This window comes from Grus americana, chromosome 6 (genome assembly GCF_028858705.1).
Source record: "Grus americana isolate bGruAme1 chromosome 6, bGruAme1.mat, whole genome shotgun sequence".
Lineage (NCBI taxonomy): Eukaryota > Metazoa > Chordata > Aves > Gruiformes > Gruidae > Grus > Grus americana.
Window position 1 is genome coordinate 17,737,062 of NC_072857.1, and position 25,756 is coordinate 17,762,817.

General features: G+C 49.2%; 2 protein-coding genes across 3 annotated transcripts in view; one reads left to right on the top strand and one right to left on the bottom strand.

Annotated features, from left to right (window-relative positions):
* Positions 1-2,801: 2,801 nt before the first annotated feature.
* On the top strand, positions 2,802-8,472 carry VIL1 (villin 1). The gene is made up of 19 exons (XM_054830086.1): positions 2,802-2,903; positions 3,151-3,225; positions 3,363-3,559; positions 3,798-3,906; positions 4,203-4,313; positions 4,404-4,606; positions 5,130-5,208; positions 5,340-5,438; positions 5,536-5,689; positions 5,779-5,879; positions 6,014-6,151; positions 6,319-6,477; positions 6,560-6,739; positions 6,849-6,994; positions 7,116-7,260; positions 7,545-7,733; positions 7,876-7,944; positions 8,139-8,276; positions 8,359-8,472. Exons 1-19 carry the CDS (start codon positions 2,829-2,831, stop codon positions 8,470-8,472), a joined length of 2,481 nt encoding a protein of 826 aa, XP_054686061.1. The 5' UTR covers positions 2,802-2,828.
* Positions 8,473-9,138: 666 nt separating this feature from the next.
* The window catches only part of USP37 (ubiquitin specific peptidase 37), a 38,040-nt gene continuing 21,422 nt past the window's right edge, over positions 9,139-25,756 (bottom strand). Inside the window, exons 18-24 of one of the 2 annotated variants that reach the window (XM_054830084.1) lie at positions 22,175-22,427; positions 19,587-19,753; positions 17,692-17,752; positions 15,381-15,496; positions 14,064-14,133; positions 13,541-13,679; positions 9,139-12,732 (exon numbers count right to left, since the gene is read on the bottom strand). In XM_054830084.1, coding sequence (XP_054686059.1) covers positions 12,645-12,732; positions 13,541-13,679; positions 14,064-14,133; positions 15,381-15,496; positions 17,692-17,752; positions 19,587-19,753; positions 22,175-22,427 — 894 coding nt within the window. In that variant the 3' untranslated portion in view covers positions 9,139-12,644. Of the gene's footprint in view, positions 12,733-13,540; positions 13,680-14,063; positions 14,134-15,380; positions 15,497-17,691; positions 17,753-19,586; positions 19,754-22,174; positions 22,428-25,756 lie in introns of those variants that run through there. The other variant, XR_008577659.1, reaches the window with a different exon arrangement.

Consider the following 25,756-nt stretch of genomic DNA (forward strand, 5'->3'; position numbering starts at 1 on the left):
TTCTCCAGTTTCCCCCCAGTAAGGTGTCAGTCCCCACCTCCAGGCTGGGGGGGCACATGGGGAAATCAGTGCTCCCCCCATTCCCGGGTAGCCTGCTGCCAACATGCAGGCAGTGGGGTGCTGGGGGGGATCTCAGCTGCTCACCCCCCCTCCCCCCGTGCCCTCATTGGCCCTGTGCCTCCTCTCATTAACGAAGTCTCTGTCCTGCCTGATGACTGCACTAATTACTGAGTTCATTAGTGGCCCCGTGTGTCCGGCTGGGGGGCCCGAGGAGGGGGTGAGCCCTCTGGGGCTGGTACGGGGTCCCCCACCCCTGTGCCACACTGGTGGGCTCAACCCTGGGACACGGCCACCGAGTGGAGAGCGGCCACCCCGGTGTCACACATCCCCGAAACTCCCCCCCCCCGTTGGGGGCTCTGCACCCAGGTAAGGGTCCCACGAGGGACACTGGGGTGGGGCGCAGGGGCTGGGAGCCGGGCGGCATGATTAGGAGGGTTTGGGGGTTTTGGAGGCTGGGGGGGAGTGGTGGGTAGCAGCAGAGCCCATCCCCGTGGCATCGGGACACCCCCTTGTCTGTTGCTGACACCTCCCTGGCCTGGTTCAGCCCACTGCCATCACTTCAGGGATCCTTGGTGGGAGGACAAGGGACAGGCAGGAGTTGGGGCTCACCGCAGCCCAGGCCTGGTGCCGGGGTGACGCCGGGGTGTGGGATGCCCGAGGTGCTCGTGGCAGCAGCTGCTGGCTCAGCAGGGTGGCAGAGATAAGGCTGGGGCAATCCCGCAGGGCTGGGGAAGAGATAAGAGCAGGACGGGGAGCGCAGAGGCCTGCCTGCTGCTGCGACCCCCCTCCTCCCAGCTTAGGTACCCCCTGGCCAATCCCCAAACCCACCTTTGGGGCTGGGAGCCACGGGGCAGGAGTGCAGTCCCCTCTCCTCTCTGCCAACACCAAGGGCATCATCAGGCACCCGCTGGGGCTGGGGTTTGGGGGCACGGGACATGCCCCCATGCCCTACCCCTGTGCCCCCTTCCCATCCCCAAGGCTGGGGCTGCAGAGACACCCCCCTGCATCCCAATGTGGGGAGGGCACAGCACCTCGGGTAGTGAGCACGGATCTGGCCTCCAGCTGGGGGGTGGCACAGCCTGGGGACGGTCCCACGGGCAGGGACTGATGTGCCAGGTAGGGGGTGGGACAGGAGGACATGTGGGGTGGGAAGGGGATGCCCTGGGAAGATGATGCTGCATTGCTGTTGGCTCTGAGCTGGTGGCACCAAAAACCCCATTGCCACAGGCTTAGCGCTCCATGGCTGGGAGGATTTGGGGGTTTTGTGGGCCGGGGCAGTGGAGGGCAGCAGCATTGCCCATCCCCATGGCATCGGGGGATGCCCCTTGTTTGTGACTGGCACCCCATGTCCTGGTTCAGCCCATTGCTATCCCTTTGGGGAACCTTTTGGGTGGTGGGAGGCAGCCAAACACCCCATCACCACGGGCTCGGTGCCAAGGGGCCAAGCGGGCAGCAGGCCTGGGAAGGGCAGCAGTACCACCCTGGTGCCCGGGGTTGCCCTGTGCTGCAATAGCACCTTGGGGGGCAGCGGGGGGGGCAATCACCTCATGAGTAACGGGGCTCTGTAGGTGCCACGAAGCCTTGGAGGGCCGTGGGGACCTTGACTCTGGGCTGTTCCTGCCCTTATATGGTGAACATGGGGTGGGACAGGAGGGGACAAAGGTCTCCCGGGTGCTGGCACCCGAGCACTTTGCCTAGGTGCGCTTCACCTGTGCCCAGCTCCGCAGGGAAGGTGAGGAGCTGGGGGGGGGCAGAGGGTGGGCGTGGGGGTGGCGCAGCACATCCCACAGCCAGCACCACTCCTGGCATGGGGATGGGGCTTGGGGACCCACCTGTGCCCCCACCTCGGGGCTGCACCGGGGGGATGTCACCCCCTGGATCTGAGGGACAGGATGTGGGTGCTTTTGGGGCAGTGCAGTGGGACCAGGTGGGGTTTTGTGGGGCTGAGGGAGAGGAGGCCTCTCCATCGGGCATCGCTGGCTCTCCCTGCCAGCCCCCTGCCAGGGCACAGGGGGTGCCTGACCCCCCTGCCTGCTTGCCAGGGGGCACCGCCAGCCTGGCAGGGATGGCTGCAGGTAACCTTGACAGCACCGGGGCTGAGCCCTGGCATGCTCGGCACAGCTGTGGGGCCAGGCTGTGCCCTCCCTAGGGCATGGATCTGGTGGTGGGTTCGGGAGGGGGGTGGGGGTGGGGGTGGGCTAAAGCAGGCAGAGTGTGCTTGCATGTGCGTGTGCGTGTGCATGCATGCATGTGTGTGCAAGGCCACCAGCAGTGGCCATGTCATGCCATGCCATCTTCTGCCAGGACCAGGCTGAGCAAGGCCGGTTCCTGCTGGCCCCGGGGGAGGAGCAGGCCACTGTGGAGTGGTGTCACCCAGCTGTGGCTGCTGTGCTGGGGGTGCCCTGTACAGCCCAGCCCCGGGCACAGGGCACTGGGACACCGGGGTGCTCAGGGACCCGGCTCCTGCCCTCTGCGGACCCTGGCATGGAGCCATGACAGCCCCCCATTAGCCGTGGTGCCAAGTGGGGCGAGGGGGACAGCAGCCCCACTTGCATGCCCACAGCCCTGGCACTGGGGCTCTGGGGGGGGGGCTCCTTACCCCGTGAACCTCTGGACGGGGGGTTTATGGCCCGTCCGGCTGCAGACCGGGCAGGGAAGCAGATGGCACCGCAGGCTGGCTCTGTCCCAGCTCTTAATGACATCACCTGCCATTAATGAGGGTGTTGCCGATGCCCCGGCAGGTCGCCTTGCCTGCAGCACCTGTCACCATGGTGGAGCTCAGCGCCAAAGTCAGCAAGACGCTTAACAAGACCACGCCGGGCCTCCAGATATGGCGAATCGAGGTGGGGATGGGGACACAGCCTGGGCACCCATCACCTGGGCACCCATCGCCTGGCACCCATCACTGGACCGTCTGGGGGGGCTGCGGGAGGGAAGACCCCACCTTTGTGTCCTCAGTGCCTGGGGGAGGGGTATCAGCCCAGCATCCAGGGTTAAACCTGCCCAGGTTTTGGAGCTGGGGGCAGTGGGGTGTCCAGGGCTGGGATGGGGGTGTCCTCTCCACGCCTGATGTCTCCTTTCCCTCTGCAGAACATGGAGATGGTGCCAGTGCCCACCAAAAGCTACGGCAACTTCTACGAGGGGGATTGCTACGTCCTGCTGTCGGTAGGACAGCCTGGGGTCCTGTGGGGGACTGGGGATGGGCTCTGCCTCATGGAGGCTGGGGTGCAGGGAGGGGCGTTCCCTGGCCAGGGTGGCCTGGGGACACAGGGGCTCTTCTAGCGGGGACCGGTGTCCCACAGACGCGTAAGACCGGGAACGGCTTCAGCTATGACATCCACTACTGGCTGGGCAAGGAGTCGAGCCAGGACGAGCAGGGGGCGGCCGCCATCTACACCACCCAGCTAGATGATCACCTGGGCACGGTGGCCGTGCAGCACCGTGAGGTCCAGGGCTACGAGAGCGAGACCTTCCGTGCCTACTTCAAGCAGGGACTCATGTACGTTGGACAGCCCCTGGGGACCTGCTCCCACAGTGGGTGGTGGTGGGGAGGGGTCCTCTGCATGCCCCCCCATGGGGACATCATCAGTGGGTCCCAGTTCTCACTCCATCTATCACCCATGTGGGTGGGTGGGAGATCCCGAACACCTCCCTGCACACAGAGGTGGGAGGGGGACCCCACTGGAGCAAGAAGGGGGGGGTGTCCAGGGCTGACACCATATCCATCACCCCCCCAGCTATAAGAAGGGTGGGGTGGCCTCAGGCATGAAGCACGTGGAGACGAACACCTACAACATCCAGCGCCTGCTGCAGGTGAAGGGCAAGAAGAACGTGATAGCAGCAGAGGTGAGTTATTGGGTGATGGGGGATCCCCAGCCACCAGCCTCTATGCAGAGACTCTGTTTGGGGTCAGGATAGGCCAGAGCCCCCTCCCCCCCCTCGCCCCCCCCCAGACACAACTGCCCTCAAGCAGAGGACAGAGTAGGTGTGAAGGGCCATGCCACACTGCCCCAGGGGTAACCTCACCCCAAAAAGCTCCTCTTGGAGCAGGGAAGGGAAATTCAGGCTGGAAGCACCAGCACTGAGCTGGCAGGACCCAGGTGTCCTGCTGCTTGATGCCCCCCAATCCTGTCCCGCTGCAGGTGGAGATGAGCTGGAAAAGCTTCAACCGAGGTGATGTGTTCCTGCTGGACCTGGGCCAGCTCATCATCCAGTGGAACGGCCCTGAGAGCAACCGAAATGAGAGGTTGAAGGTATGGCTAGGAGATCCCAGGGTCCCCCCTGGAGGAAGGGGGTGACAGGCCACACCCTTATCTGGGCTGACCCCTTCTCCCCTGGTGCAGGCAATGACCCTGGCCAAGGACATCAGGGACCGGGAGCGCGGGGGCCGTGCCAAGGTGGGCATAGTGGATGGAGAGGACGAGGGCACCTCGCCGGGGCTCATGCAGGTCCTCACACACGTGCTGGGCGAGAAGACGGACATCAAGGCGGCCACCCCCGACGACAAAGTGGACCAGAACCTCAAGTCCTCTCTTAAGCTCTACCAGTGAGTTGCCGAGGGTTGGTCACCCATGGGAGCATCTCATGGGGTGCCAGGGGGACCCAGCACCCATCTCTGTTGTCTGTCCCATGACTCCCGTCCCCGTGGACAGACACCAAGAGGGGTCAAGGCCACTACAGGGGTAGGGACAGGTCCTTTGGGTGCTGCTGGAGAAAGGGAGCCCCTGGTGCCAACAGAGTTGGTACCAGATGCAGAGATGTTTGTGCTAGCGTGACCTTTGGACACGGTGTCAATGTCCCTAGATGGTCCCATCCCATCTGACACCCCTTTTGTTCCTCCCCATGGCCACTTGTGCTGTGAGCAGGGCTGGATATGGCCCTGTGGCATGGCAGGGCAAGCTGCAAACCACGTCCACCATGGGTGGCTGGGTACCACCTCTGCCATGACTGGGGTGGGGAAGGGGATGAGGAGGTGACACCCCCACCCAACCCCGCCACCACAAGGTGGGGATGAGGAGGGGCTTCCCAGCCCTATTTCTAATGCTGCCTCCTCTCTTTTCCCCTGCCAGCCTCTCCAATGCCAGCGGGAACCTGGTCATACAGGAGGTGGCCATTCGACCCCTGACTCAAGACATGCTCCTGCATGAGGTGTGTCACCCATGGGATGCTCGTGGGTGCCCAGACTCCATGGCAGCTTTAACCTTTCAAAAGCCAATTTGGTGGGTGAAGTTGTTAAAGCTGCCCAAAGTCCTAATTTCTGCTGTTGTCCCCCCTCCAAGGACTGCTACATTATTGATCAAGGAGGTCTCAAGATCTTTGTGTGGAAGGGCAAGAATGCCAACAAGGAGGAGAAGCAGCAGGCGATGAGCAGGGCACTGGTGGGTGTTGGGTTGGGGGTTAGTTATGGGATATCTGCGCTGCTCCCCAGGGGTGCTGGACACCCCATGCCCATGTTCTGGGTTCAATTTCCCCCAGGGCTTCATCAAAGCCAAGAACTACCCAGTCAGCACCAGTGTGGAGACAGAGAATGATGGGTCCGAGTCAACCGTCTTCAGGCAGCTTTTCCAAAAATGGACTGTCCCCAACCAGACCAGCGGGTTGGGCAAGACCCACACTGTGGGCAAAGTGGGTGAGTGTCCCCCTCCGATGCTGCAGGACTGTCTGGGTTGGTATCAGGGGCTGTGGGGACATGGCTCAGCCCCCTGCCCTTCCCTGCAGCCAAGGTGGAGCAGGTGAAGTTTGACGCCACCACGCTGCATGCCAAACCCCAGATGGCCGCCCAGCAGAAGATGGTGGATGATGGATCTGGGGAGGTGGAGGTAGGGTGGCAGGGGCAGGATGTGGGACCCTCTTGGGGCACCCCCAGGCTGTGCCAGGGGATGCCACAGGGTCCAGAGGCTGCAGGGTTGTGGGATGCACCAGCCCTGGCAGCAGTGTGACCCTGTCCCACCAGGTCTGGCGTGTGGAGAACAACGAGCTGGTGCCTGTGGAGAAGCGGTGGCTGGGCCATTTCTATGGTGGGGACTGCTACCTGATACTCTACACCTATTCCGTGGGAACCAAGGTGAACCGTATCATCTACCTCTGGCAGGTGAGACCCTCAAGTCACTGACCTGTGCTGGGGGACAGGGGCACCTTCTCGGAGCGGGGGGGCTCTGCCCCAACACATGACTCCATGGGAATGGCAATGCCAGCGGCATTCCCCAAGATGGAAAAGGGGGCCGTGGTGGGTGCTGAGCCCTCCTTTGCCCTGCCCAGGGCCGCCAAGCCAGCACGGACGAGCTGGCCGCCTCCGCTTACCAAACCGTCATCCTGGATCAGAAGTACAACAATGAGCCGGTGCAGATCCGTGTCACCATGGGCAAGGAGCCGGCCCACCTTATGGCCATATTCAGGGGCAAGATGGTGGTGTACGCGGTGAGTGCAGGGCTGCCAGGGGGAATGGGCCGGTGGGCGAACCTGTGGCACCAGTGGTGACCTCTTGTCCCCATCCCCCTAGGGTGGCACCTCGCGGGCAGGCAACAAGGAGCCCACACCCTCCACCCGCCTCTTCCATGTCCACGGCACCAACGAGTACAACACCAAGGCCTTTGAGGTGCCTGTCCGCGCCTCCTCCCTCAACTCCAACGATGTCTTCGTGCTGAAGACTCCCAGCTGCTGCTACCTCTGGTATGGGAAGGTGAGTACCACTGGGCACCAGGGCAGGTGCTGCCACCCCCAAGAGAAATGTCCCCATCTCCTCCTCCTTGGATGGCACTGGTGATGGAGCAGCCATGCTTGCTCTGCAGGGCTGCAGTGGGGATGAGCGTGAGATGGGCAAGACAGTGGCTGACATCATCTCCAAGTCAGAGAAGCCGGTGATTGCGGAGGGACAGGAGCCACCCGAGTTCTGGGTGGCCCTGGGGGGCAAGTCCCAGTATGCCAACAGCAAGAGGTATCAGTCCCGTACCCGTGGGTCCCTTGTCCCTGCCCAACCTCAGGAGTGTGATGGGCCACCAGTATCCAAGTAGGGTGAGCCCCATTCCCACCACCACCACAATGTTACCCCATGCCAGGCTGCAGGAAGAGAACCCCTCTGTGTCCTCCCGACTCTTTGAGTGCTCCAACAAGACAGGCACCTTCCTGGCCACAGAGATTGTAGACTTCACCCAAGATGACCTGGAGGAGAATGACGTTTACCTGCTGGACACTTGGGACCAGGTGAGCTGGGGTCACATGGAGTGGGCGGGACACCTTCGATCCCACAAGCTGATATCCTTGCAGGGGGGTGGGTGGAGGACCTGCAGCAGCCGGAGGTGGTGGGATGAGAGGCTGGAAACCCCCATGTCCCTGGCCCCACACTTTTTTTCCAGCCCCCTTGCTCCAGGGATGGCTGAGGATGGACTCCTGGTGCCCTTTGCCACGCATGATCCTGCGAGCCCCCAGTGAGGGGCTGGGTACAGCCCCGTCCCACCCCAGTAGTGGACATGGTGACCCCGTTGCAGGTTTTCTTCTGGATCGGGAAAGGCGCCAATGAGTCAGAGAAGGAGGCAGCAGCGGTGATGGCGCAGGAGTACTTGAGGAGCCACCCCAGTGGGCGTGACCTCGACACCCCCATCATTGTGGTGAAGCAGGGCTACGAGCCCCCCACCTTCACCGGCTGGTTCCTGGCCTGGGACCCTCTCAAGTGGGCTGTGAGTTGTGGACCAGGGGAACCCTTCACAAATGGGGATCAGATCTGGATCTGTTCCCAACCAGCAGATTTGGGGTGTGGACGGTGGTTTGCCCTGATCCCTGCCCATGCCAAGGGGCTGAGCCCTTTTGTCCCCTTCCCAGGACAAGAAATCCTACGAGGAGCTGCGAGCCGAGCTGGGGGATGAGAGCAGCCTGGGGCAGCTCACCTCGGTAAGTGTCACGGGGGGAGTGGGTGGCCAGGGCAGGAGGGGGCACAGAAAGCCCCTCCATCCCTTGGCAGGGAGCATGAGGAGCTGCAAGGACACATTCTCCAGTGAGGGAACACCTGGAGTCATCCTGGTGCCTCCATTCCTGGGGACATGGGGCAGCCCCTGATGTGACCCTGTCCCTCCCCCCCCATCCAGATGCTCACGTCCAAGCAAGAGGTCTTCACCACCACCACCACCCTCCTCCCTGACAAACTGGAAACCTTCCCCCTGGACGTGCTGGTGAACACATCAGCCGAGGACCTGCCACGGGGTGTGGATCCCAGCAGGAAGGAGGTGAGCTACAGCCAGGAGGCTGCTGGGGGGAGAACAGGGGAAGCCCCCCAGCTTTACTTCAGCCTCCTCTCTCCTCCTCCAGTACCACCTCTCCGACCAGGACTTCCAGGCTGTCTTCGGCATGAACCGCTCAGCCTTCAGCAACCTGCCCTTGTGGAAACAACAGAAACTCAAGAAGGACAAAGGACTCTTCTAGGGCAGGAGCTTGTGCCCAGGGACACCCCCAGCTCTTTAGTCTAAATAAATAAAATTTATCTGGGGAGTGGAGCTGCATCTTCCCCCCTGGACTCGGCCCAGTTGTGGGGTTTATTTGGCAAAGAGACAGCGTGCAGGGGGACACAGGGCTTGACTGGGGACACGGAAGGACACTCAGCTTCTTCACCCCCTCTGCATTCAGGGGCAGCCCCAGAGAGCCAGGGCTCCCCCCGCACCCCAGCACACGCAGCTCGGGACCAAAGGTCTGTTATACAGCTGGAGCCGCTCCCTCTGTTATCGTGTGAACCTCAGTAAACACGTGCGGTACCGAAGGTAAAAGCAACAAGCCAGAGGCCGAGGGGACGTCCCCTGCGTGGGGACAGACACCAGGGAGCAATTGTCCTTTCCCCGGGAGGGTAGGAGGGCATCAACCTCCTGCTTGGGATCTGTTGGGGACCCAGAGAGAGGCTGGGGGGTCCCCCGCAGGGGGGCCAGGATTTGCACGTGCCAGGAAGTGCCAAACACACACACACACACACACACGATGTTCCCGGGTAACTGAGCAAAGTCCCAACGGCAAACACAGGGCAGAGGTGTGGTGCCCCTCATCTGCGGCGTTCAATGGGCAGCAGTCCAGGCAGCAAGGAAATAAGATCCCAAACCAAGAGAGGGTTAATAAAGAGGTTTTAATTTCACAAAAATCTATCTACACATCATTTAAAAAGGGGCGGGGGGAACCCAAGAGCAAAAACTGTAAAGAATAGAGAGGAACAGGTCTGCTAAAACACAGAGAAAAGTGCTGCTCCACATCAACAGTGTAAAGAACCAGAAAGTCAGGGTGCAGGCAGAAACCGGCAGCGGCCACCCTGCGGCAGGCAAGGCTGGAGTCTGGCAGCAGAGCTACATGGACAACAGCTGCCAGGGGTCCCGCACCCCTTTTTCTCTCTTTGGCGGGCAATTATAGGGATAATTAGCTCCATTAAAAAGAAAACAAAGCAGATGAGTTATTCCCAGCCCCTTTCCCCCCACTTCTCCCTGAAGCACAGCGATCCCCACACCGGGGTGAAGTGCAGCAGGACGCGCTGGGCTGGCCATCAGCCCTTCCGTGGGATGGGAAGGAAGATGCACAGGCGACGTTTATCCATGCTGCACAGGAGGCAGAAGGTGATGCCACAGCCGCAGGTGGAGAGCCCCGCTCCTCCTCCTCCTCAGCTCCTCGTAGGCTGCTGCGTTGGTCGGGAAACCAGTCCTTGCTTTGCAAAGGCTCTTTGTGCAACCCCGCTGGCTGAGGCTCCCTGGGGACCCGCGCACACAAGCTCCAATTCATTGACAGGAACGGTTTTGCACCTCTCGGAGTAGGGGAATAAGTCAAGACCAAATTATCGCAATCAAACAACGAAGGGGTGAGAGGAATGGCAAGATGGGAGTTCCTTGTGTTTATATGCTGAATCACAGTTTGACTAAACTAAGCTGACTCAGGAGCGGGTAAATGTTTAACCTCTGTATATCTGAGGAAGAGCCTGCACGTGTTCAGGGACCACAACTGAACTTCTCCACCTATCTGTACCCCAGGTGGGTATCCTGGAAAGGATGACCTTACTGAACTTGCTGCTGCGACAGCATGAGCGGTGGGAAGGCTACAGCTGGTGGGCATCACATCCCTCAAGGATTACGCACCCATCTTTCTCCCCACTGTGCTCAGACAGGGAGAAAGCTGGCTTCTGCAAGGAAGGGGCTCTGTGGACGCTCCTGCCAGGCTGAAGGTGCAACTGAGCTGCCTTATGCCAAACAAAAAAAGCTTAAAGTAATTAACAGATGTCTGCAAAGTCTTAATGGCTAGAATAATAAGCAAGAACTTTTCATAAAACAAGGAACGCTGGTTTCAAGCATCAGCTTTCACACCTTGATCCAAACAAGAACTGGTTTTAAACACAAAGTTTGAAGCCTGACTGAAAAGTCAGACAGTGTTTGCTTTTATTATAAATTAACTGGAGTGCAGCGTCTTGCAAAAACAACCTTGCCACCCAAAAGAGCAGAGCTGACTTCTGATACTACAGGAACACCAGTTATTTACAGCACCAGCATAGGATGCATTTGGGGAAAACAGATTTGCCCTCTGGACGGAGCAGCCCCTTCATCACATTCGCAGGGGCGATCAGTTCAAAGGACAACTCCCGCACCACTGCCTCTCCCCATTGCCCAGAATTCTACCAAAATTAGTATTGACAATAGAAAAGTATAATGCTTTGTAATAAATTAACATATACACCCACTCGGGCTGCATCTGAACAAGATAAACATTCTGTCATGTTTACAACCAAACATTCGCTCCTAGCTCGGAAACCAGAAAGATGTCACCCTGACCCGCTCCACCGGGCATCCGACAGGTGGACTGGAAGGTCAGTCAGTCTTTTCACCACACTGGGGTCCCCAAAGTGCTCAGCCTGGGGAGAACTACCGGCAGCTGTCACTCTCTGTGTCACCCACCGAGGTAGCATCCCCTTGCCAGCCCACCAGGATAAACTCTAGTGTGGAAGTGCCCATGAAAGAGGTGCCCGCTGTCTCCTAAGTCGATGGTTTTGTCTGCTTTGCTTCAGCTGATTTATTCCTGAGAAACTCCTAACGATAGTTTAAAAAACCCCAGAAACTCTCGACAGCAAAAAAAAGGTGGGTTTTTTGTTTTGTTTTTTAAAAAGAAGTATCTCACCTCTAAAAATCAAGCTGCAAAAATCAGAACTAGAGGCCAAACCAAAAGCAACTACACTGCTTAACAGTAACAATTTCTCTGAAATGAGTAAATGCTACCAAAAGGAAACATCTGCCCATGCTAAATAAGCGCAAAGGTGCTGAAAAAAATGAAGTCGCTAGGCTTTTCCCCCTGCTGAAACAAGCTATAAAAGGAGCATCACATCTCTAAATCCAATAAAACGCAACACTTCTTCCTAACTGCATTCTGTTAATGCTGAACATGGGCTTTCTGAAAGCTTTCCACCTGGTTTAGTTTCACAGTTTGAGTGCTCTGCACTCCTCAGAAAGGAGAACAGAGGCATAGCTGCAGTAAAAACCCTCTTACCCTGGGATACAAGACGACCAAGGCAAGACCACAGTTCAATCACAGAGCAATTCAAGTCCCAAGTGCTATTCTGCAGGCCCTGCCTTCTCCCACCATTCCCGCTTCACAATGACCCAGGCCTGCGCAGAAAGGGTAACGCTAGGATGCTCTTTCCCTCCCAGATGACGACAAGCGGTTGTTGCTCACCTCCTGCTACTGCTCTCAGTCTGCTCCAGGCGTTTACCTACCCCCAGAGTTACACTGAAGCAGCCCTAAGCAATAAAACTTCAGTGCGAAATACTGCAACACCCAAAGAGAGACCTCTCCTCTCCTCTCCAAGCAGTACTTATGCAACAACCTTGTGAAGAAAATGCAATCAAATAATAGAACTTGTAAAATAAAAGAAATCACATATATCTCACATCTAAAGGAGGATGACAATGAAAGATGTAAAAAAACCAAACAAAACCATGACAGAGCTGCCACCAGGTATGCAATACATTCCACAGCACCAACAGTTTGTTTCCTGGAACCATATGTAAATAGTGGAGCGCTTACAAACCCATGAATGTCGAAACGCATCAGCTTGAGTGATTCCAAAACGCCTGTTAGCGAGATGACCGGCAAGAGCGTACTCGGTGATCTGGGTTTCCAGTGAATATTACTAACACAACACATGCCAGGTTACAGAATCTATTGCTTAAATTGCTCTTGGAGAGAGGGGGGAAAAAAAAAAAAAGCCAAGTGATATGTAAATCTTTGCCACTCACATCTCACAGGTGAATGGGCTTTTAAAGTCAAGTCTCTTTTTGCACTTTTTTTTTTAAATCAGTTTATGAGCAGCTGTAGTCTTGTGGCTTGATGCAACTCTTTAAGGCTCCATGCTGACAAAATTATTTGAGGAACAATAAAAACTTCACCACAGGAGGATCACTCTGGGATGCCAAGGTTTAAACGCGTGGTTCAGGCCCAGGACTTGCACAGATGGTTCAACAAACCGAGCGTCCCATACTTCTACCTTTTGTCTCTTGTTTTGGCCCTGAGCTGTTTGCTACTCCTGCGTGTCTGCATAAGTTCAGAATCTTCCTTGCTCCTCAGGAGGAACAAGGTGTTTTTACTCTTCACAGAGACTGACGAACCGACCTTCCAACTTCCATGCTAAGTGGCTGTGCATTTTTTTCTGTTTCTAGTAGCTCATCGAAGATATCCCTAGGACAGAGGGAAAGACCAATAGTGAAACTTATGTACAACAACAAACTGCTACGTAAGACAGCCCCGAGGGAATCAGCAACTGGATTTAATCCACAAACTCAAGCATCACGGATCCTGGCAGAGAAAGGTGTCTTATCTGGCATCTCTAAGCAAGGTTCCTTGTATCTCAAAGCACTTTTTTTTTTTTTTTCCATTTATTACAATGAAAAAGGTCAGTGGCAAGCCTCAGAGAACAGAAACAATAGTGAAAGTAAGTGCTGGCTGGTAAAAGGATCAGAAGCAACACAAGACACAGTCTGTAGATAAAGTAATTTCCTTTATTAGAGCAACTAGTAAAGACAGAAGAAGGGGACAAACTGAGGCACAAAACCCCTTCTTCAGTTCTCAGTGCCTGAAAAGATATCACTTCTACGTACAAAGCCCATCTTGCCCATGTCCCAAGACAACCATGGCAGCAACAACACAACTGCTAGGAGCAGGAATAAGGGCATTTACAAGTATCACAGCACTTACGGAAAACACAAGCTCCATTATGATTCCTGGTGCAACGAATGCATAGCTGAGACACTGAATCCCCTTCTTAAAAGATGATTTAATGCATCTTGCTAAAACCCTATGTATTAGTGACATACAATTCCACGCCTTTGAACTCAGAGCATTTCAATTTTGTTATTCTTGCATATACTATTTCGTCTGACAAATACATGGAGATACTTTTCAATACAGCAAAGAGGACTAGAGGAAAAGCCCACTTCCTCACAAGCAGCAGGTAATTACTAGCACCAAAATTCCCCGAGACACCTACTTGTGCATGTAGAAGAAGATATAACCACTTCGGTCTCTGTCACACTGAACGGTGGCCTCTAGAGTTCTAGACACTTCCAGATCATTGTAGGTGAACCAGGACTGCTTCTTGATATCATAGACATCACTGATATAATGACCTTAAAAACAGAGAACACACCTTTCTTTTCATGCCGCAGTTCAACCAGTAAGCTGGTTAGCTATATAACCTGGTCCAGCAACCTGTGTCAGATTTAAATGCTAAAACACCCTTAAGATCCTGGTCCCTCCACCCTTCCTGGTCAATGAGCTGGTAACAAGCACAAGCAATTCCACGGACCCCATAAGCAGTACTTTGTCCACATGCTGCAGTTAGGCTCCATGATGTTCTCAACCTGCTCCCCCACCAGCAAGCCACAAAGGAAGGCTTGCTTTGCTGCCTGAATTCTTCTCTGCAAATAATCCTGCTATGGTAATTCTGTATTACAGATATTATTTTTTTTAAGCTAGTTAAGAGATGAAGAATAAAATACAGTATCTTCTACCTGAAGATGATGTGCTTCCGATATGGCTGACGATGCTGATGAGACGGTAAGAGTGAGGAAGCTCTCCTGTCTGAAAATAAAGTCCAATTAAAGCTTTTAGACATTCACTTTTGTCCCATGTAGTTACGGACAAGATGATTTATACCCAAGATATCATCTTTGGCTACTGCATTCAAAGCTGCAACCCAATCAAGGATTACAGAAACAGACACTCTGGTTCAGACCAAAACGAAAAGTCCTTCCAGAAGGAGGAAAAAGCTTCCAATCTTGTTTGTTCTTTCAGCAATCCGATGGAAATGCAAAGGAGCCACTCCGACCTCAGAACAGATGCTGACACAAGCTCTAGACTGCAAAGTTTTCTAAACAATCATTTCCTGAGCAACTTCCACTGATGTCAGAATTAATCCACCAAATAAACACAGAACAGCAAAAAGGGCACACCATGCACACTTCTGCAATATCAAAGTAATACTGTTGATAATGGTACACAGATTTAGCAGCTAATACTGGATATATAGCCCAGATTCTCTCATCCTTTACCTGTAATGTCAGCAGACAACGCCCTCTTTGCATGCAGGAAACGTGCTCTGACAATAAAACTAAATGATGGTAATTGGCTTTTGACAATTATTTTTTAATCCTCTCTAACAAGGAAACGTTATTGATACGATTCACTGAGAATACTCTTAAAATGTAACTCTTGGTTTAAGGGTCAGGAGATTGCTAAAGAATTGTAAGAAAATCAAAACTGCTCAAGGAAACGCCAATTATTTAACCTTTTCCACTTTACACAGTATTCCTTCCACGGAGGCTAGCGGGCAACTTCCACAGCGCTGCTGCGCGGAGCCTGGGAGTGCTAGCAGCTGGCAGCACAGCCTAGGTCACAGTCACATTTCACCCAATGGGAATAACATCTTGCCACAACTTCTCAGTTCTGGTGGTGCAGGAGCTAGGAGCCCGTGGTGTTACAACTAAAATAGCATGCTGGCTGAAGTCCTCCCTCTCCATAAGTAAAAATTTCAGGCCCATTGCTTTACGTGCACTGGAACATTTCTAGTATAAAATTAGTTTCTTCTTCACCACTATCCACATCTTAGAGAAACTGAGAGAGTCACTGCAGCTGGTTTTTTTTTTTTTTTGTAAATTAAAACAACACAATAGGACAGACTCTTAAGGATGGAAATTTTCTATCTTTTCACTTTTGAACATAAAAGACCTTTCTAGGACCCTACACCTGCTCTGTAAAACTACCTCCAACACAAAACCGACGGTAAAGGGGTATATTTCTCAGTTGTTTTTTGAAATCACAGATCGCACCTCAGCATTTCTCTTCAGCTCTTCTGCTTCAGCTTCTGAATACTCCATGTCAAGAACATCCTCATTCCCAGAGTCTTCATCGGAACCAATGCTGTCCAGGAGAGAGCTGTTAAACTCTAGATAGCACGGAAACAACGATACTGCGTGAGAAGCCGTGGTGCACACAGGAATTCAAAACAGGCTGAGGTATATCTACCCGCATCAACAAGTGCAATAAAATGCTAATGTTTCAAACCTCCTTTCCAAGCAAAGTAGGAGATACTGGAATTTCCAAATAAAAACTCTCTCTCTCCCTTCCCCAACTTGTCAGAGCAATAGTTAAGAAAAGTATCTTGGACTACAGAATTCATTTCAGCATCATCTCTCTCATACTTTTACAGAAGGGCACTATGGCAATGACAGTTGGGTTATAAAAAAACATTTAAACACCCAGTTCGCCTCAGAGCACTAGCGGTCTGCAGCCAGAACCAACATCAACAGAAGTACAGCCAGTCTGGTCACTGAACTGTAAGTTTCTGCAACAAGTAGCTATGGATTACAGTTTTAACTATAAGTTGCATTAACAAAGTGCATTTTTCAATTAAAACTGGCATCAAAATGCTACTGCTGGCAGCAAGCATCTTTTCATTGTTTTCAATGGTAAGAAGGCTGCTCACCACAGGAACTTCCAGTTTGCTTGGCTGAGCAAAATGCAGGCAGCTTTCTGTAAAGAGCCGGAAGGCACCACTGCTCTGTGTACATGCTGTTCCAAACTTCCTGGGATTCTGCAGCTACCCAACTAATTTAAGATTTTGTACAGTACTCATTAGGAGAAATAGCTATGCTTTCACCAGCTAAATTAAAGCTATGAAGTCCTGGGTGGATGAGAAGTTGAGATTAACAGGACACTGCTCAGGATATATTTTATTTTTTTTCTTAAAGACATTATGCCAGTTATGATGGAAATGTTTTGCCAAAGAGATTCTCATACTGCTTGCCCTGTTAAACCATCAGACGCTGGATTAGTATAATCTTCTTGGGAAGTTTATAGATGAATCCCTTTAACAGAGAATATTTTACTGCTGGCTTCCACACTTATTCAGGCTGTTGTAAACTAGACTACAGCCAAGAAATGCAGCCACTTAGGTAGGTGTCTGCATGAAGCACTTGCCATGGGTATTGCTAAACACCACTTCACCAACGGTCCTCAGATGACTAGTGGTTCTTGGATTGCAGCACCACTGGGTGCTTTCTAAGACAAATACTACCAGCTATACGTTCAAGATTATTAGCACCTCCTTGAACAACTGCTGGCTGATACCTTACAGATAACACAGTAGCAAGCTGAGAAGCACAAGGCAATGCTCACGTTTAAGTCAAGCAACTGCAAATCAGGAGGAGGAAGGATTTCTAGTGCTGAGCTTGTCCCGGCCACGAATCAAGGAAGACCTGAGAGGAACCATGCACTCAGCCAGCCAGAGCTCATCAGGGGACAGGACTCAGGCTCAGGGATGTCTAAGCAGCATTCAACTTGCTTCAGAAGCAGACACAGGTTCATCCAGTAATACCTGAGGGCCTTTAAAGGTGTCTGAGCAACTACGAGTATCTTAACACAATACTTCAGTACCCCTCCCTCTTTCTCTTCGGAGCAGGAATTTTCTCTCGGTTATGCTTTGCCCTGCCAGATTGTATGAAATCACTCGCATGCCAGCCTCAGACAAATGTTAAACAGTGCCTGAGGCTCACCACACTGTCTGGATTGGGAAAAGACAGATAGTGTATTTTGGGTTTCTTTTTTCACCCCCAACAGCTATACCTTGCAGTGAGGTCTGTCTCCCTCCTATATCAGATAGAGCACTTATTCATTTTCCTGGGCAAGGCCAGCACATTCATTAATTAGCACTAAAATAGCAACGCAAGTAAGAAATAATCCTTATATTCTGACTAAATCCATTAGCATGCTGGCTTTTGCTGGGAATGCAAAATTTCAAGGTCCATTTTGCTCCTTCTGTATCAATATTATATATTAAACATGTATTATAATTTAATATATATTACATCTCTCTATATATATCTCTCTCTATATATATATATCTAATTAAAAACTCAAGAAAATGAAATAAGTTGGTTTTCACATTAAGTTTTTCCTGGCATTTGCTTTCACAACCAAAAGCAAGAAAAGCTGACCTGAGAAAAGCCAAACACAACAAAGCACACACCAAAAAGAACATGAAATCCCAGCTGTCTTACAGACACTCAGGAGCTGCATTCATACATACAGATCTATTTTCCCTCAAAAGCAACATCCTGGAAGAAGTTAAATAGGTTTCACCTTGTAGACTTAATTCCGTGGCTCGTTTAAGGTCATCATCCTCTTTTTGTTCTCGTGCCTCCTGATGGGAAGAGAACAAAACTTAGCTCATTGAGACACTTCACTGTTTAAAATTCTTGTGGTGCTCTTTTTCCATTGAAACTGGGCTGCTCTGGTTTCTACAACAAACCTGACACTGTAAATTAAAGGTTCTGTGTGAAGGAATGTTTGCAACCAGCAAGAGTCCAACGTTCCCGTGCAACAGAACCTGGGACAAACCTTCATTAAGGCTCATCAAAGCTCCTGAAGTTTGGTATGCAGCAGAGCAAGTCTCTAGTAATACCAAACGCTTTCTCTGGATCATTAATTTGAAAAGCATCTGAATGAATTTGCAACCCTTTGCTAAGGAAAGCTGTCACTTACACACAAAACTCCTCACGCTTCGGCAAAATTTAGACGACTTCTGCCCAAAGCCAGCTGAGGACAGAGTCATTAAATCCTGACAGATTTTATTATTTTTAAGCCATTTGAAAGTAGAGCCAGTGGTTCTATGTAACAGGTGTAATTCACAAAGGCAGGATGCAAAAAAAAAAAAGACACCACTAAACAACCAGGTATTAAAAATATTACCGTGAACAAGTAGCAAAGAAACCTCAAGTCAACAAGCACTTCTAATCTTTGGATAATATCATGCCCCTGCTCCTCCCACCACTCCTGAAAGCTCAGAGCTACAGCAAGCCAGTCAATAATATTTAATGAGCTGGCTTCTTAATTCAGGATTTGAATGCTTTCAGTGCACCTGAACGCAGAACCCTAACTACGTATTTCAAATCAAGATAACCACAGCTACCGCATTTCCATGCCTGAATCATTAGAATAGCAGATTTTTGTTTCAGAACTGTAGCAGAACAACACTCAAAGGGCAGTTTTACATTATTAGCATGAGGCCTTTTATCTCACTATTTCTAAAGCATTTGGGAATCTTTGTTGAACTACTCAGCATCGCTGAATCAAAGCTACATCTGGCATGGAACATACCAACCAGCACCTCATTATGAGTAATGGGAGAGGGGGGAAAAAAAAAAAAATATCGAGAGCCATGGAAACATCAGATCTCATAAGGAAAACCATGACAGCTTTAGTATTAATAGAGAGCAGACAAGGGCACCTATTTAAAGAAAGACCTGGCTAAGCGCTTGCTTCACTCTCAGTGGCTTAGTCAAACTTGTGGAAATCAGTTACAGGTTTTGAAATTCAAGTGGAACACAGATGGTTAGCCCACAGCCTGAGATCCCAATTCTTTCCAAGTCTAATTTAAAGGACTTGGTTTAGACTAAATTATTTGGGATCCTTTCTCCAATTCACTAACAGGGAAGGACCACATAAATGCTCAGTTTCTATATTCTTCACTAAGCATCCCCTACTTGCTAGTACCAGAAACAAGGCACTGGGATAGACAGATCTTTAACCTGAGCTGGCACGGCTGCTCTTAGCCTTTGCTTTAAAACCTGCTTCTTTCACTGAGTCTTGACACAACACGCTGCAAGAAGCAACTGCCAATGAAGTTAAAGGTGGGCTTGGTTCTTGGTGACAGATAACAAGAGTTTAGTTCAGTTTATCATTGTTTTTATATAATGTTACAAGCCAGCGTATAAATGAGCACGGAAAGCTTTGAGAAATCTGCAGATCTGTGATGTGATGTATGGTTTCCAAATACAAAACGTGCCCAGATGTATCCAGTGCCATCGCTTTACTGACAACGGAGCTAGAAGAAACCCAAACCTTTTTTCATCTGGTTCTCTCAAAAAAGCAGCAAAATCCCTTTGCAGTTACTGCCTGAACACAAGATTTTCCTTTAGCCATCAGCTTTGCAGCGCTGGGGAAAATAACTCAAGGAAGCAAACTTTACTTCTTACTTGCTCTTGAAGGCTTTGAGCCAGTGCCTGCTGAAGTTCTTGTTCTTCCCTCTCTCTCTCCATATCATACTGCTGCAGCCAGTCAACCTCCCCCTGGGAGCCTTCTGGAGTTTTGTTTTCCTTATTCTCATCAAAATCTTTAGTTATCTCGGTGAAATTGGCAGGACCTGAGGAATCAGAAAGTACAGTTATGCCTTCCTGGGTCTTCTGTTTGTTACCAGCTAAATCCTCTTTAAATCACTGCAATCCTTGCAGCACAGTGACATCTACTGACACAGGAGAGCTCACCAGCCTAAAAAAAACCCCACACGAGTCAAATGGAAAAAGCTTCGAAGTGCAGTTTTATACTTATTTTAACAGGTGTAAGATAACCCACTTGATTAATCCCTAAACTTGTTTTCTTCTTAGTCTTTTACGTTCACTCAGAAACAGCAACTTTAAATTAAGGTGTCACACACCACTAGGTTTCTGCAGCCATGAAACTTGACACTTGAATTTCTCTAGAAGGAACCATGGATTATAAAAATTTGCATTGCATATTATACCTTGCAGTACTACGTATGAAGCCACAATTAAAGCCAAATCATAAGTAAGACTGGGGGAAGCACAAATCTGAAGCATTGTCTAAATTTGTCAACTTCCTGCTTCAGGTAAGAGCCTCAATCTTGTGAACACTATCTACAGCTTTAAAAGTGCAAGAAGATTGTAACTCTTCAGTTCACCTTTAAAGCGAACACTATGGTAGAAGTATTTTACAAAACTTCTGGAATGAATATTCATTCAACCACTGCCTACATCTCCTGCAGTTGCAGGACACTTTGATTCTCCCGTTTGCTTGCAGCTGAGAGAGTCAGGACCTGCTCCAACAGCAGTCATGCAGCAACATGTGAAACTTTATAGTTTTGCCCTATGCAGGCTTCAACATCTGCTCATTAGTTATTAGCAAGGATTATACAAGGCAGTCTCAGTATCTGTGACCTCTTAAACACAAGGCCACCAGAACTATAATCCATCAGTCTAATCCTCTTAAGATGAAAAACAAAACAGAATTTATTACATGACCTTTGAAAACCTCCAATGTAAGAAAAAAATATTCACTCGACTCACACAATCGTTATTTGAGGATCACGCAACAGAAAAGACATCTTCTGTCATATCTAAATTAGCCTTTTTGAAGGCACCACAAATTATTCAGTTTACAAACAAAAAACTACTAGCAGTTACAAGAAATGGACCAAGTTAAATCCGCCATGTTTAGAATCATCTTCTCTGATACAACAAAGCATCCTTTGCAATTAAGTTTCCTTTAAATAGAACGTAGGATTGTGAATTCATGGCATATTACATTCAGCTGCCATAACTGGTAACTCAACATACACACATACCTCATCTGAATGCCAAACCATACGCTTTGAGCAGTACTTGTGTTTTTTGGTCCCACAGAGTCAAACACAGAAAGCCAAATGCAACTTTGAGTGTTTAACTGCATTCTTAATCAGAAAATACAGAAACTTTTACTTATTAAACATATACTTTTGGCTTAAGTGTCACAATAGAGCCTTCAAAATAATTACATTTTCCAAAGAAAACCTGGGGAGATACACATTTATGTGGCCACACTCTCACAACTCTCTTTCACACAACCATAAGCAACATCAGTGTATATAAAGGAGGGCACAAACAAGGCTGACCACAGACTTTGTTTTCTTACACACCGCCTTCCAACATGAAAGCTGTCAAGAGCTGTCCATTGAAACAAGCATGATTTTTGGTAAGAGAGTGGGGGTTTTGTTGTTAATATTTAACCTCCTGGCTCTTAGAGAAGGAGAGCCTATTGTTGGCCTGATTTTCCAGGCTAGCGGAATTAAAAATCTGACTGAAAGCATGTAGCACACAACAAATGATAAACAGTGAAATTTCCTTCAGCCAGTTAAAGGAAGACAATCAACTTCCCCACACTGAGATAAAACAGGCTCCTTCTTGTACTTAACTGTGTTTCTGGGTCAGAGGCCATAATTCACATGCTGAATCTCTTATGTTCAAGGGTCTGCTCTCACATAAAGTATTAGAAAAAATTAGAGAGAGAACTAAATTCATTAGTAACTAGTGACAAAATAACTGCATTTATGAAAGCATTCTAGTCTTATGCACCCCAGACGTCACTCTTGCACATCAGCAATGTGAACACTGCTGCCGTGCTGCCCTGGCTGCGACAGCTACCGAGATGAAAATACTTTGATTACGGAAGATTAAGTTCCAGACACTGCCAAATCTTAGTAAATTGAATTGTCTGGTACAGGAACCAGTGGAAGCATGTATTAATCAGGAGAGAAAAAAAATGGAAATTAACTCTGGAGATGACATTACCTTTATCAGAGAGGTGACAGACATAAAAGAAAACACATTTTCACAGTTCAATGAATTAAACACTTTATACACAGGGAAAGTGTAAGAAAACTCTGAGGAAGTCAGGCAGTTTCAGCAATGCACCTGCATCCAGGTTCTACCATCATACATTACTAACCTGCTGTTATCAGTAACCCGCTTTAGCTCACTATAGTCCAATTAAGACGGTTACTTCACCTTACCTGAGTCTAATGCAGCTTTGGGTTTCTCCATCTCCATAGATTCCAGGTTTTCCGGCAATTCCTGAATTTCGTCGTCTCCAAAACCAGTGTCTGGGCTGCTTGTGGGCTTATCTTCATCATGGCTCAGAGACAGAGAAGCTTCCCTTTTGCTAATCTCTAAGACAGCTGCTAGCAGCTCATCTTCACTCATCCCATCAAAACTAGCATTACCCAGCTCAGGTTTATCACCCTCCATTTTGCTTCTTTTTGAACCCTAAAGATGAATGGAGCTATGATTAAGTGCTTGAATAAACAGGTACATAACATCAGCTTTACATTTCTGTGGAGATTTGGTTTTTTTTTTATTTTATTAACCCCAGGGAGTGGGAGCTTGGCTCTGTCAACATGAAACAGATAGTTATATGAGACTTAACTGAGAGACAACCTTTGTAGCTACATTCATTCCAAGGAATAATATTTAAACATAAACTACAACCAGTTTTTACAGGCCCTGTGGATTAACATACACAAGATAATTCTTCCCTTCAATACTTGTGTTCCACTTTTAGGTTCTGATGAATCCTCAAGCCTCTGGCAAGTCAGCACTGAGGCACAAGTAGCAAAATTGTAAATTTCTTAACAAAGGCTGAGGCAGCAACCCAAGAGTAACTGAACTTGAACACAGGGATGGAAGAATAGGAACTGAAATCAGGCTGGTATGGAGAGCAATTAAAATTAGGTTTGGTGCTGCAGATTTGCCATATGAAATCTTAGAGGGTGAGGGGAGGACTCTGCAAACCAAGTAAGAAAAGAGTTAACTAGGGAAAGGGGAGAATTATTCCTTCCTAAAGAAAACAGAATGACTTGAAATTGGAAGAAAAGAAAACCACTTTAGTCTTAATCTGAATATTTCTTTTTTTAGTTATTTTCCTAAAACTAATGCTCATCAACTCCTACACCATACTGATTTGCAACTAATACAGTAATTTCAATAATTTTGATATTAACTGTTAATCAGGAGGTTAACCTCCATGTATACATATTTACACAATTATACTACTTACCACATGCTTAGATTTCCCCCCCATATTATGTTAAAAATGGGGGAAAATAGCTTCTGTCAGAATGTACTTATACAGGTCTTATTCCAAAAGCATTTGGATGGATCTCAGAACTTCGTTAAAATGAATAAAAATACATTTTTACTTAAATACAGCAAGCTTTTGATGAGTAAGACTAGTTTTATGTAGCAAACATTTTGTATTAAAACTGCCTTATCAAACAGGATTAGCAAATGAATTAGCCAACTAAATTGCTTGTTCTAGACATCATGCCCTCCAAGAATTAGAAGTGACAAATTTAAACCTCTCTCCTCACATCTATTCATGCACTGAATAAGGAAAGCAGAGTACCTGCTTTTTAAGCTTTCTGATTTCTCCCTCTGCACCTGTAGGCTACTAACGTCAAAACTGGTTTAGCTCTTCAGCAAACCCTCGTTCCAGGCACTTTGCCAACGACTATCACTAATTCAGTGGCTGGACTTTAAGGACTTGGCAGCAACTGTGCATTATTTGAATACAACTTTTCTGTTAGAAATTATTTGCATAGATTTTAAGTAGCTTAGGCTCTGAGGCAGGCTGCTTTAAATAAGTATTTTTTTAAAAAGTACTTCAAATACTACTTCATTTGCAGAGGCAGAAATCAGAGAAACTGCAGTTCTGCCCACTTTAGCTGGATAACTGCTATTTGCCCCTACAACCCAATGTCGAATACGCCTGCTGTTCCAGCTGTTTTGCAAGCAGTGCCCCGCAGGGGATCTACCAGCCCTATGGAGTGACTGCCAAGCCCCTAACACAATGCCATCCACAGCTGCTACAAGAAGCATACCAAGGGAAATGATGCAGCAGCAGTAATGCCACTTCCGAGGACAAGGACCAGGACCTCCCAGGACAACACAGAGACGGAGAGAGGATCTGGTTAGTGATAACAGATGACTGGTCAGGCCTTGTGGTTGAGGAGTGGCCAACGTGCATGGCCACAAAGAATAAAGTCACTTATGCTGAATCATCACCACCACTGTCTCTTTCCCACAACAGGCTGGAAAACCTATAATTAATTTGCTATTCAAATTAATAGGCTTTATTCCCACAATTTCTGCACTCACAGGGCTTGTGCAATAGAGACTACCTACACTTCCTCACAAACAAAACTCGAGGAAGAATCATTTAGAACAGTTTGGAATACCTTTTCTGAGGGACTTCAAAGACAAGCTGGTTTCCTTCCCCCACCCACAGCTAGCTGTAGATGTGCCATGCAGGACAGCAGTTGCCCACTCCATCCCTGAGACCTTCAGCAAATGGTTTTCTGCTTTCTCCCAAAGCAATCCATTCTATACCTACATATCCTGAGCATCAGGAAGTTTTCCCTGATATTTCATCTAAAAACTACTGTCTGCAATTTAGTCTATTACTTTTTGTTCTATCCACGACGAGCATGGAAAATAACATGTTTCCATTCATTTCTTTCCCTTCCTTGAAGACCTGCTTAGGTTTCTCCTTACACTAAGGACCCAAATTCACTTGCCTGCTCTTTCTCCCAAAATTCTTCCTTTCTAGCCCTCTGATCATTCATGTTCCTCTTCTCTGGCCCTTCTCCACTTAATCTATAACTCTTTTGGAGTGCAGAGCCCAAAGCTGGATCTAGAACTCCAGCTAAAGCTCAATACTGAGGAAAAAAAGGAAGGATTACTTCATGCAACCTGCAGGCTATGCCTCTGTCTATACACTTGTGTTTTCAACCAGCCTGACCTTGTGATCGACTGTCACCCTTCGGCTCCTTTCCGAAGGCCCACAGCTTTCCCAGCTGTTCCCATCCTGCATTTACAGTCATTAGTCCTGCTAAGACTAGCACCTTTCGTCCGTTTCTACTGAACAACCCCTGCTATTTTTAGGCAATTTCTCAGATTTGTCAAAATCATTCTTAACTGTAGTTCTGAGCTTCAACATACTTGCAGCCCTTCCCACCTCTGGGTCTTCTGAAAATTTAATACTCATTATCTATTTTATCATTTATTAAATACTGAGTGGATCAGGATCCTCCCTTGGTTTGATCTTCCCCATCAGATCAGAAACTGCAGATATCTTCCTCGTTACCTAATGTTATTCAGCCAGCTTTACGCCTGTCCTTTCATGCCATAATCAAGACCACAAGTCTCTGCTTGATTAAAACAACCCTATGAACATTGTCAAAAACTTTAGAGAAGTGGAGATGCAGACACCTGTCCTAAGCACCAGGCCTGCAACACTAACAGAAGAAAGTGGTACTGCAAGATAATCCGCTAAGCTTCTTGCTTTCCATTCTCGGTCATTGTTCTTCCCCAGACAACTCATCTACCTGCTAATACGCTGCCCTGATAGAGGCAAAAAAACACCTTGGCAACATTAATACTAGTCACGATGAAGAGCTCAGAGGCAATTTGAAGTTAACTGTGCCTTTACATCAATGAGCTTGATCTCTACACAATTCTATGTGCCCATACCCCAAAGACTGATAGCTTCAGTTTCTAAGAGCTTTTCAAAAGCCACACTTGAAAGGGGACACAGA

Excerpts from the sequence above, each read along its gene's own strand:
- VIL1 (XM_054830086.1), top strand. The coding sequence starts at position 2,829 with ATGGTGGAGCTCAGCGCCAAAGTCAGCAAGACGCTTAACAAGACCACG. Across the intron at positions 3,907-4,202 it reads AGAACGTGATAGCAGCAGAG|GTGGAGATGAGCTGGAAAAG; the intron begins GTGAGTTATTGG and ends GTCCCGCTGCAG. Across the intron at positions 5,209-5,339 it reads AAGACATGCTCCTGCATGAG|GACTGCTACATTATTGATCA; the intron begins GTGTGTCACCCA and ends CCCCCCTCCAAG.